General features: G+C 44.9%; 1 protein-coding gene across 1 annotated transcript in view; it reads right to left on the bottom strand.

The window, feature by feature from the left end:
- Positions 1–10435, bottom strand: part of SLC7A5 (solute carrier family 7 member 5) — a 41204-nt gene extending 30769 nt beyond the window's left edge. The window contains exon 1 of the mRNA XM_074840143.1: positions 9698–10435. Within this exon, the coding sequence (XP_074696244.1) occupies positions 9698–10301 (604 nt within the window). The 5' untranslated portion in view covers positions 10302–10435. The remainder of the gene's footprint in view (positions 1–9697) is intronic.
- Positions 10436–13004: the final 2569 nt, after the last annotated feature.

Below are 13004 nucleotides of genomic sequence, written 5' to 3'. Positions count from 1 at the left end.
CATGTTCTGGTTCTGTACAGAGCTTGCTGGACGGACCGTGGGACGGCGGTGGTGTACTTAAAAGGCAAAAGCTTTCTACACAGTCCAAAACTGAAAAGCAGCGGAAGCGTCTGTATTCAGTCCTTAAAAACACATCGGTGCCAGATAAACAGGCTCTGTAAAAAATAAGAAAACACTTAGGGCCAGAGATTCTGAACAGGGCTGAGAGCTTCCTCCACGCCAGTCGTGATTCAGAGCCCTTCAAGTCAATCTCTCTCCTTTGTTTTTCCCACCATGTAATAATATTTGTGTTTCCTAAAGGAGTGTGGTGAAGTTATTACACTTAAATGATTTCAACATAGGAAGGGCTAAAAAAACCCCAGTCTCACCCACCAGAAAGAATCTGACAGACACCGAGACGAACAGACAGACCGAGTACATTTTCAGTAAAACTCCAAGACAAATTCCAGTGGCTGCTCAGCTTCTCAGGAGAGCGGAGGACTAGGGTTTCTGAAAGCAGACGGTTTTATTCCTTTGATCCGAGATGCTGCCCTATGAAGCAGGGGCTGCAGGACTCCTCCTGGCACTGCTCCATTCACCTCGGATGAACTGCTCCGCATGAACAACGGGGCAAAGCTGCACAGCCACAGCTTTACTATAAATCAGGGCCACGACACAATGCAGGGAAAGATCAGACTGCGCTGCCCTAATTTCTGCAGCGCCTCTCCTAAGGCTACAGCCACTGGCCGTTGTCAGAAGCCAGCTACGCAGACCGTCAGCGTGACCCGTCGGGAGCGTTCTCAGGAATCATTCTAGGAATAAGGATTTCAGCATGACCTGACGTGACACAGTCTGTCTGATCCAGCAGCCCCTCTCCAAAGGCTTTACATAATTGGGATAATAGGAGCTAGAAAGCCGCAGTGATTGCGGATGTAAGAGGGGGTACCTTTATTTATTTACTTATCATTTCTGGCAGAAGTAGGAAAGATCCTGGGTTTTGACTGCTGTAGAGAGAACATGCTCACAAGGTGCTGTTCACCCCTTCATCTCTCCGGTGACTGCTCTAGCCTAGCCAAGGGTGAGCTTCACTTCAAAATACTCAAGCCACAGGGGAAGCCAGAGGCTTTCAAAGAGAAGTTTGGCTTTCTAAAGACAACAGCAAGTCCAGCTTCAATTATTTACTCTGTCCAGCTGGCTTCAGGCATGTTACTTAACCGGCTCCGCTGGCACTCACCTGCACAGTCAGATAATTTCTGACTAATACAACATAGGACCCAGAACCTTGCCCCCTGGCAATTCACATTTTATGGGCATATTCCTTTGAACTCAAGTTCCAAGATCCCTCCCAAACATGATTTCTAGATGACAATAGGAATAAATCCTTACAAAGCAGACACAGAAAGGGATCATGACAATCCCTACATAGAACAAGTCCACGACAAACACACTATATGTAACAACAGCTCCTGTGTCTACAAAGGAAAGGCAGGATGTAGTAAAGCTGCCCTGCGGGCATGGGGTTCTGCCCAAAGCAAACAGTACCTGAATGGAGTCCTAATACAGATAAACTGGGGCTTGGCATTTATGATGCAACAGTCTTGGCAACTGTCCTATAGAAAAAGGCAGGGCTGCAGCTTTCCCAGAGTGATGGAACGTGGTCATAGATCGGAGATGGAGTAAAGACAGCGCTCAGGGAGGTTTGGGTTGGATAAAAAAAGCCAACAAACAAGCAGCCAATCCACAGCTCTGAGCACTTGTCCTCATCCACAGGGGAAAAAAGGATCCAATTCCAGCACCATATGTAACTTGCTCATGGGGTGATGGGAGTTTGCCCAACTCAAGATCTTTAGCAGCTTTTCAGGTGAAACATTTCTGAAATGAGTGTACGAATTCTTGAGGTACTGGCACAGCTGCATTCATGCTGCGTGTGAGGTTACGTACCTCGGGAGTTGCACAATGTCACTTTTGTCCTTTATTTCATCTCCTATAGATTTCCCTCGTCTTGACCTGTAGTGCTTCCTATATAATTTAGCATACACCTCTATAACAAGAATAAATGTGTGTAAGTAGCTTGCTTTACAGAAGTAAACTCAATTAACTTGCTGCAAGTTACCCACGGATTCCTATTTGTGGTGTTACAGGACCAGAATGAAAACACAGAGTAGGGTAGGAAACTTGTGGAAAGTAAAGGGGAAGAATGAATGGAAATGCTCCACCTCAGCTTCCCCACCAGGAACTCGGGGACTGTCCACACAGAGAGGATAAATCGTGCAACGATTCCTGTTTGTAAGTGCTTAGCCCTTACAACTGTGAGACAATGCTTCCATTTACCATCTGCCACTGGATGATGCTGATTTTCTCTTCACAATTACTTACAGAACAGTTCTCGGCTCCTTTCCATTTCCCCATCCTACAGCAAAGGCTGCTCCTTCCACTCTTTATAAAGTGCTGCTGATGGACAAACAGTTTTCTCTTCTACCAGAAATGGTGCAACCGGGTTTCACACAGAGACAAGCCAAGCTGAGCCCGTGGCCACCAAGAAACAAACCACGGGGATGACAGCAGCACGTGGCACAGACACAAAATGGCCCACATGCTTTAAAGAGAACTGCTGCCTAAGCTCACAAGAGGTCACACACATTGAAAATAGTTACTCCATACAGCACAAACAAGAAATTACGCTATACTGACTTAAGTGCTTTAAATCCACGGGAAAATCAATGCCTTAACTATTCCCCAAGGCAAAAAAAACCCCTTTATATTGAAGTGGCTGTGATGCCACATTGTCTTCCAATAGTCTCAGGTGTCTATTTCTAAAAGCACAATCTAACATCAGACAAACATACAAGGACACAGACAGAAAACAGTTACAGAAATTTCAAGTCAATAGGTCTTGAGTGAAGACTTGTGCCCTGCAAGGTGGTAAAGAAAAAAAGCAGAAGAAAAAACTCTGCAGATATTTCTTCAAGGACGAGTCCCTGGAGAAACTTAATAGCCAGGGCAATCAGTCTGCAGAAGGGAAACGCTCAGTGGCACGTGAGGCTGTTGGAAAGGAGCACTTGGCTCCAGAGCAAATGTGTATATATTAAAATCAACTTATAATAATAAACATAGCTGGCGACAGTTTAGTTTCCTTTTTATTTTTCTTCCCGAAACAGCAGTGCTGAGGAATCAGGGAACAGGAGCATCAACAAATGACAGGTGAAAGGAGGCAAAGGCTGCCCTACCACTAGAGTTTAAGAAAAGGGATCGCCTCCAGCCCCAGCCCCTAACTGAGACCATGAGCTCTGGAGCTCTCCAACCATCAGCCATAAACACCCTGAACGTGTCCCAGCTCCATCTCGCCGCTGGCTTTCAATTCCAGGAAGCCCCTGGTGCTGAAACAGGCTCAGAGCTGGGAGCCAGAGAAGTTAGTGCAGCGCGGGATGATGCTACCATTTCATCACGGCGCACAGATCCCAGAAGCATCCACACCCTCAAGTTTCCAGAGTTCTGCAAGAATAAATTAACAAGCACTTACTTGTCATCTCTCTCTCAAGAGCTGTGCCAACGAGCGCAGCGCAGCCAAGGCCAAAAGGCAGCACCAGGACTGCCTGGAGGAAGAGCGTGGTGAAGAATTTCACAGTTCGCAGAGGCTGGATCTCAAGACTATAGAAACACACCCATCGCTCCGGAACCAAGGTTCCATAATGACAGTGATACAGTTTGCACTATTCAAACTGTGTGGTACATGAAAAATTACAAAGAATTTATTAATGTTAGGGGAGGTAACTCCTAGCTAGTGGTAGGAGTTACTCTTTTGTGTCCTTAGAAAGAAGCTTGTGTTTTTACTGTCAAAGTTTCTAGATTACATGATGCAGCAATTCCACAAAACAGGTCATTTTACCACAGGAAGACAAACAAAATCTAGACTTTGCAATGGGAGAGAGAGGTATAGTTCTTGCATTCCCAGCAAATTAAAAGGACCCCATAACTATCACAAGCTAAGCATCTTTTCCACCACGCCTGCCTCATATGAAATATCTTCCTAACAGACCTAACCTTCCAAACAACACTTACTAATATTTTATGCGCACATTAAGCCCCACAAGACATTTCACCATCCGTGCCAAACAGACGCTCAGGTACTGGACCTGCAAAACATGGCATCTTACCTAGCCCAGAATGATGTTACACTTACACAGAAGCACCTTCCCAGAGTTGTGCTGGATTAGGGTTCCACAAATCCACAGGAAGGTGGCTGAACTGGGTGCTAAAGCCTGGGTCATGAACTCAATAAAAATGTCCAGGCAGGTTTTAGTCTGAATCATGCCACCTATGCCACGCAGAGGGTCAGAATTCAGTTCTGTGTACTGGCTGGCAAGAAACTGCTTTCTCATCATTGCATTTGAATTTTTTGGCCACATCTGACACTGGGACTATGAGACTATTGGAATACTTGAAATACCTAGTGGTGTTGCTTTGAATGAGACTGACCATGGAGAGTTTCTCTGAAAAAGCCGTCCCAGTTTGTTCATGTCAGAAGAGAAAGACTCTGAAGGATCTCAGTGGTAATGTAAATCATTCAAATACAATAAAATGTAATGGGACATTTGTTGTGAGAGCCAAGAGAGGGGTGCCAAGAAATGCAGTAGTTGCTTGCTGCGTTTCAAGGGTCCTCCAAACCTTCATCCATTTCAGGAGACTCCTGCTAGTCAGAGGCTCTTTTCATTAATGCTACTCTCTTTAATTAAATGCGGATTTAAAAATGCAACCTCAGGCTTGCAACATTAGCCATACAGCAGGGATTCTACAAAGACCCCTTCCTTCCACTCTGATCAAACAACTGCGTATTTACTGATACAGCTTAGTCATTTAATCCACCTTTCTGGAGGGAAAGAAAAAAAAAAAAAGTCTTCAAAGCTTCACACCCTGCTTGTCCTGGCAGATTAATTCCGTGTAGCAATGTTGAAGAATAAACCCATCTTAAACAGACAAGCAGAAGATGGGTTTTGTGTTTGCCTTGCTTACCATCTAATACCTGTCGAGTTGAAAATCTACCCTGACCTTCACTTTAAACAGCTGGTCAAAGAGCCAAACTTGTCAGATTTAAAGTAAAACCTTAATACCAAATAAAGATGTTCCTGCTTTCAACATATTTCTAGTTGAAATGCTGACACTGAATATTCACTTATGGACTACAGCTATAATTCGGCAAGCTTTCGAAGGCGTGTGTTTATACACATTTGCCAAACCCTGGATTTGATACCGTTCTCCTCCTCTAACTCACAACGTTGTCAGGGGGTGTCAGGCACTTGCGCTTCCATATGACATGTGCTATCAGATATGACTCAACTCTGCACTGACTGCTACTAATTCTTCCACTATTAGGCTGTTCATAACAAAAGAGACGAATGTGAAATGTGTGATCATTTTACTGGAATTCCACACTTGCAGGAGTGCCCAAAATAATATTTCAGAAGCAGCAAAGGAATTCTAAAGAAATTTTAAAGAAGATTAAAATACCGTAGCTTTGGAAGCAGCAGATATTGCTGCAGCAATATTGGGGTTATTAGTGCCAGATTAGCATATATAATTAACAAGTGATAAAAGGCTTCAGAAGCTAACAATCAAATCACTGATTTGACATTGAAGATCAAGAATAAAATCATACACAACTGGCAGGGTTTCTCAAGCTTCTGCGGAACAGATTATATTGTCAAGAAATAAGTAAATTACAGGATAACCTGTTATGTAGCACACAGGGGGTGTGTGGCAGGCTGTGTGTAAGAATGTGTGTAGGAAGAATGGTTCAGGCACTTGTGAAACACCAAGCAAGAAGCAGCTCAGATCCCCTGTCTCCCTTATCTACAGGGAATTTACTGTACCACAATTCAAAGACCTCTCATGTGTAGGAAACCTGCAAATTAACAGGTGGAAATAAGGAATATGCATATTATCTTTAACTGGGCAGTTTGAAACTTTCCATCCTCGAGCCATCTCTAGAACATACACTGCATATTAGGTTGTGCTCTGTGTTTTTTTAACGATTTTTGTTAAGATTTATCAGTTCAAATTTAAGAAATGTTAACCCAAGTGGCAGCCAGACATAAAAGAGAATCTGACCCACTCTCATGGTAAGACATCAGGGATGCACTTTTGACTGGGTGCTGCTCCACGTCACTGTTCAGGCCACTACCTGGACACCACCTCTTCAATGGGAAAAAAAGACAGGATTAAACAGTTTTACATGATCCTGCTTCTGCTACATGAAGATGGTCCTGCAACATCTATAAACAACAAGTTCTTTCAAAACTACACTTGCTACCCAAATATTCTGTTGAAAAGTGTGTATTCTTTTAAATTCAGAGTCAAGAAAAGTTGTAGAAAATTACAGAAAAAGACACAAATATGTTGGAAATGCAGTGTGAATGTACGTTCCACTGTGATGCTTTCTCAAAAGAAAAAAAAGGAGCCAACACAGAACGTAATGGATTTTCATTTATCTACTCAGCCTCAAATGTGCACCTGCAACAGAGTACAGAATCCTCAGTACATGGCAAGGAATTAAATTACAATACTGATACTGTAATGTAGATGTCATCAAATATGAAAAGTCAGGACATAGTAACTGTCCCTCCATCCTCTGTAGAAGGGGTAAATTGGTTTAGAGGAGATTGTATTTGGGGGAATTCAAGTAACTGTTGGGTTTTCACGCATGTGCACAAATTCTCAGCTTCACGAACTTCAACTTTTTCTGTTCAAAAATGCTTGGGTACCAGGTGGACTTTGTGTTTGTTATCCCTTAGCATTTGCTTTTATGATTTATCAGTTCTAAAAGTATCAGCCATCCCATCTGACAGGTAAAATAACACGCAATTTATGAGTCACCCAAGTAACACACAGCCTGAAAAGCGTTAAGCCAAACTACCTGCAAATTCTTACAACTAGGGAGCACGGGCTGGTTTGTGGTGAACATAAAATAAGCCACACTCATGATGAACAGCTTGACCCATCTTGCTACAGGAAGACTTCCCCATAGTGAATTCCCACACTTTTATTTGGCAGCCTTAATAAGCATTCATGTTGTCTTATGGAAGAAGTAGTCTTGCATGTCAACTGTCTGTAGATTACCATCTTGATCGAAGAAAATACCTATTTGTAGTTAAATCCTACTTACCACCCACCTCGTTTTCCTCAGCACCTTAAAGGGAACAAAATTCCCTATTCCAACTATTTTTTCTTTCTTTCAAGAACGGTGATTTGTTTAGATTATCTTAATGCCTAGGAATTCAGTTTCTGTACTTTACAGTGGCAAATACCAAGCAACACATTATTTATTCAACTGGTCAACACCAGCAACACTCAAAGTGGAAACAAATAACTTTTGTATTTTCTCCGCTTACTAGAAACCATGCAGTCAATTGCATTTCATGTTGAGATACAAAGTTTTCCAAGAATACAGCTGGTACTATTCTAGACGGCTAGGTTTTGCCTACATAATAAGTCAACTGTATTCCAGCCCGGGGCCCCAAATTCACCTATTGCTCCCTAAATAGTTCTTCCCCTCTTTGAGATAACTCGTTAAGGTATGCTCTAGAGCGTATGCACAAACAGGCCATTTTTCCTACCCTAGGGCTCTTGGAAAAAAATAAATATCTCACTGGCTAGGGGTATGTTTGGAACAACCGTGTAACAAAGCTGCTTGTTAGCCCATAGAAGTTTTGTGTGACTTGCTAAGTCCTTGGACCAGATTTACTTAATTTATTGTTCCTAGTTCATAATGTGGTTTTGGCACCAGACAGTTGAAAAGCTAACTCCAAAAATCAAAGTCACAGAAAACTAACTTGCTGAAGGCAATGCATGATGAACTAACCTTTTGTAGCAAAGGAGACAAACAAAAATTTAACCCAAAGCATAAACAAAATAGTAGCCAGCGGTGCAGGGGGGAGTAAAGTTTAAAGAAGAAACACATGGAAATGACGCAGATTTGTAGAACTGGCAACTTTCCTTGGCATTTCAAGATAAAGGTTCAAGAACAAATTCTGCTTCAGGAAAACTACTAATTGCTAGCAAAAGAAAGTTGGAGATGCATAACTTATTGGAGAAGCATAAGTGGGAATGAGACCTGGCATCAAGAAATTTCATGCTGCAATCCACCCTGTAACTGAACAGATCTCGCCATGGGCAAGTCTACTTTACCCCTGCATTTGTTTTCTGATCAGTAAAATGGGAACAGAGACACCTCATCCTACCTATGTTGGAAAGATCCTGCAAATTAAAAGTTACTTATTATTAGAAACACGTTCTCAAAGACTTTGTCAACTCCAATATGTTCTTGCACAGCAAAACTTTGACATAAACCAGTAAGAAAGTCTATCTAATCAATGCTCTAATTCTGTTAGCTTCTCCGCAAAAAATGGGAATGCCATGTGTGTGCATGCCCCTTTCCCCTCTGCCACTGAAGAAACCATATTGCAGACTGGCAGGAAAGCTCTAAAACCAGATTTTTCCCAAGGCCCTACTCCAGGCAAGAAACCCACCACCAGAACTATTTTCTAACTCTGCTACAGCTTACTTAGTTGGGTGACTATATTTCCTTAACAGATGCACTCCACTTTGTTAAAAGCTTGGATGGAAAGTCCACAAGCCTGTCTGCTTGCCCTTATGTTCCTAAAAATGTATCTGGGGAATGAAGAAGTTTCAATCTTGCCCAAAGAAAGTGCAATTTGCTGCTCTGCCTGTTACTGTAGCTACTAGGTAGCCACATAATGTATCTACCAAAGACTCGGTCAGTTTGTGTATGAAGACATTTACAGACAATATATCTTCCTGTAATGACCATGCACTGCAACTTTTGAATGCCTGCGATCTTCAGAGGGTGAAGGAATCTAACACAATCTCCCTTTGGACAGCACAAACAAGCAGTCTTCTCTTCACAACCTCGAAATGAAAAAATGAAAAGATCACCTGACTGTAACTTTGTACAGCAAACAAGTGCTTTATACAGCCCTCACAATAAATCACATCCTCTCACAACATACATCTTTACAATGGCACAAGAACCACCAGTGGAGTAAAACACAGACTGAATAAGAAATGAGGAGAGAAATGCAGAAAATGGTCCTGTATTTAAAGAATGAGGAATTTGGATGGGGGGACTTTGCAGTCACCAGAGGAATAGAAAATGGGGCTTCACTGGCAAAAGTGCAGACCTCAAAATACCGGAGATGATAAAAATTGCATCAGGAGAGAGAGATCTGAGTGCCACGGCAGACACCACAGTGGCCCTAAATTCATCACAGCACGACTGAACTTCTCTGCAAGGCAAGGTCTCACAAGATACAGCGTTTGCTACCAAAAAAACAGGTTTTGAGCATGTTATCAAGTGCACACACAGCCAAGAAACATCTCGTCTCAAAACTGGTTCTGAAAACAGCCAGGCACTGCAGCACAGGCCACGTTCAGCACCAGTTGCTCATGACAGATAATTTTTTGCTCAATTTATTTGGGATGGGGCCACATTTCCTACTCACATCGTTCAAAACAGCCCTCAACACACACACACCCACCCACCCCCCCAATATTCAGCCAGTGTAGCACGGGAGAGATGGTGCATCTCCCCCAGAGCGATGGGCTCACGGCAGCCAGCTGTCGGGGCAGACTTTTTGGGGAAAGCAATGGCGAGCGGGGAGCCACGTGGGGTAGCAGGACCTCGAGAGGGTCTGCGGGTACTTACGGACACAGAGACAGGCCACCAGCTTGGCAGCCTCGTCGGGCACCGGGCAGGTGGGAAAGATGGGCTTGAGCAGGTAGGTGGCAAAGACCAGAGCCACGATGTACTGCGAGGAGGGCCGGATGATGAGCAGCTCTATCCAGAGCTTGAGGAAGGCGGGCAGGGAGCCATACACCTCCAGCATGTAGGCATAGTCCCCGCCGGATTTGGTGATGGTGGTGCCCAGCTCAGCGTAGCAGAGGGCACCCACGATGGAGAAGGCCCCGCAGACGGCCCACACCACCAGCGACAGACCCGGCGAACCGGCCTCTCGCAGAACACCCGTGGGGGTGACGAAGATGCCGGAACCGATGATGGTGCCCACGATGATGGCCACGCCGTTGAGCAGCGTGATGGAGCGCTGCAGGGTCACCCCTTCACCCTCGGCGGAGGCGCAGGGCGAGGGCGAGCGAGCGCAACCATTCTCCTGCGCCCCACCGCCCGCCGTCTCCAGCATCTTCTCCATCGCCTGCTTCTCCTCCTCCTGCGCCAGCGAGGAGGCCGAGCCCGCCGGGCTCCTCTTCTTCACCGCGTTGCCGGTGCTGCTGCCGCCGCCGCTGCCCGACATGGTGGCGAGGTGCGGAGCGGGGCGCGGGGCGGCGGAGCGGGGTGCGGAGCGGGGCGCGGAGCGGCGGGGCGCTCCACAGCCACCATGCAGCCGCGCCTTTTGTTCCGGCAGCGGTGGGCGGCGAGCGGCGAGCGCCTCCCGCCTAGGCGGGGAGCCTGGCCTCCTTTCCGGGAGGAGGAGGAGGAGGAGGAGGAGGAGGAAGGGGGGTGCAGCACTGTCCCCAGCTTGCACTTGCACCGGCGGATTTCTTCTGAGGTGCGGGAAGATCGCCCCCCCCCCCCCCATCCCTGCGCCCCTTGGGGGACAAAGGGTCCCCCACCGCCTCTGCCCCCACGCCGGGGTGCAGGGGGGCTCTGCGCTGGCAGCAGCCCGGAGGGGAGGTTTGGTGCCAGTAATTCAGCCCAGACTGGGCCGTGTGTTCCTACAAAGAAGGGGTCTGTGTGTGCGTGTGTGTGTAAACCTGAAGTTCAGCAAAACCCATGTCTCCCAATTCCCGATTTTACTGTGCTCCTCTGTCTGACACACTCACGCAAGCACAGGCCAAGGCCCCGGCACTGCATCGCCTGCATTTCTGCAGAGGCACTGCAGAAATCCGCCTGTCATTTTGGAGGCCAAGATCACCAAAATGACTTGTTTGCCAAAAAAAAAAAAAAATTTAAAAAATTCGAGCGTGCGGGCAAAATGAGCAACTTCTATCACACCACCTCAGTGAAGACATAGGTTTTGCGTCCAAGGAGACTTACTTGGATACTTCACACCAGTGCCTAAGGAGCCAATTCTTTAACAAATTCAGACTGTCTTGTCCTTGTGGGATGGGAGATGAGTTCAGAGGCTAAAGCCTGGAAGCCCCAATTCTCAGCAACTGCTAAGAGGTGGAAGCGGTACCTTTGAGGAGCTGTTTCTGAGCAAGTGTGTAGTTGGTGTCACACAAGAAGTCGTGCCCAAGCTCTGAAACCCAAGGTCGGTGTCCATCCTCCCTGGACCATCCTCCTCCTCACAAGTTTCAGACACGCTTCAGCACAGGTAGTAGAGTGGGTCAGGAGGTTTCCTGCAAGATACCTCAGAGAAACGTGAGATCTGCATTCTGGGGAAAAATGTAATAGCTTAGTAACGTTTTCAGGTACCTGGCACCGGCATCATGACCACGTTCAACCATTTGAGGAATCCCGAGCAGCCCCTGGAAGCACTAGTCAGAACCTGACACCTAGTGGCCGTTGGCCACAATAGCCCAAAGGCTTGAAACTTGGGGCTGTTTCCCGATTTATATAAGCATCCACATTTAGGAAGAAAGCTTAGAAAAACGTGCTCGGGGCAATTTTTATCTAAGTTTTCAAAGGGAAATGGGATCCTGAAAAGATTGCAAAGACTATGAAAATTAATTAAAAATAAACAGCAAAACATATTTATCACACAATTTTCGTGAAACCCCAAAAGCCTTCCTTCAGCCTCCTATCTTAACATTAGCCCTGTCACAGAGGTTACAATCTAAACCGATTATTTCTCAAAGTAAGATTTACTAAGATTTACCTGTTACTGTATTTCATCCTTTATCCTAGTCAAAATGTCCACAGGACCATAAAATCAGAAAAAAGCAGGTGCCTACAACATAGGGGACTGTCTCTGAGTTGGCCTCATTACATCAGGATCCAGCAGACAGGATTGGAATTGAAATAAGATGTATGCTTCAGATATTTTCAGATGAATGCTCAAACTCAGTTGTATAGTTGGGTGAATAAAATCATTCATCAGTGGATTTACTTCACCAGTGCTCTAGACTAACTTCCTACCTTAAGACTAAATTAACTGCAGAAATTTCCATTACCTTTCACAAGAATAGGACCCAGTTATCTTCTTTCTGCATCCAATTCTCCCAAAAGGGAATTTCTTAACAGACTGACAGCTAAGAATTTGCAGACTTCAGTCTCCCTTTTGACACCATTTCCATTTGGAAACCCTGGGATCAAGCAGCAGCGCAGCAGCAGCCACTGAACTGCCATATTGAAAGTCAACCACATACTTGACTGTCTTGCAAATTAATCAGTTGGAGTTAATTCTGCAACTGTTTCTCCATTTCTGTTACTGAGAAAATACCTGCTTTGCAATCATGGTGTTAGGGTGTGTTCATATAGTGCTTTAGATCTTCAAAGCGCTTCACAAATGCTAAGTATTATTACCAGTTCTGACCACGAACATTAACTCTCTTCAGGCCCCCAAGTTATTCTGCAGAATCTTTGAAGACTATTTGATTATACAATCAGTTCTCCATATGCTAATACTCAGGCACTTCAAGTTTGTCACATCAAAAAGAAAGACGGAAAGAATTATTTGTCAGAAAGAGAAATAATTACCAGTATCAGAAGTAAATTGGCCATTTGTTAGAAGTAATGTGTATGTTCTTAACCATTTATCGGGAAAGCTGCCTTGATCAAAATAAGACAGCCTGCTGGAACCAAATAAGCCATTTCTTCAGCAAACACCTCAGCTATACTAACACAAGAGCTTATAAGGTTTTTTTATGGAAGTGGTGGTAGCTTCTAGAACACTTAAATAGTAATAACAGTGGAGCTGGCCTCACGCTTAACCCATGCTGCTCTTCCTTCATACTGAAACAGCTTGCCTACCACTAAAGGTACCAAATAGCACGGTTTGGGAGGCCTTATAGAAAAATATTGCCTACAATTATTTTAGGAGGGAATACCTTAA

The sequence above is a fragment of the Strix aluco genome, chromosome 14 (genome assembly GCF_031877795.1).
Source record: "Strix aluco isolate bStrAlu1 chromosome 14, bStrAlu1.hap1, whole genome shotgun sequence".
Taxonomy (NCBI): Eukaryota; Metazoa; Chordata; class Aves; order Strigiformes; family Strigidae; genus Strix; species Strix aluco.
This window is presented reverse-complemented; position numbering and strand designations above follow the sequence as displayed.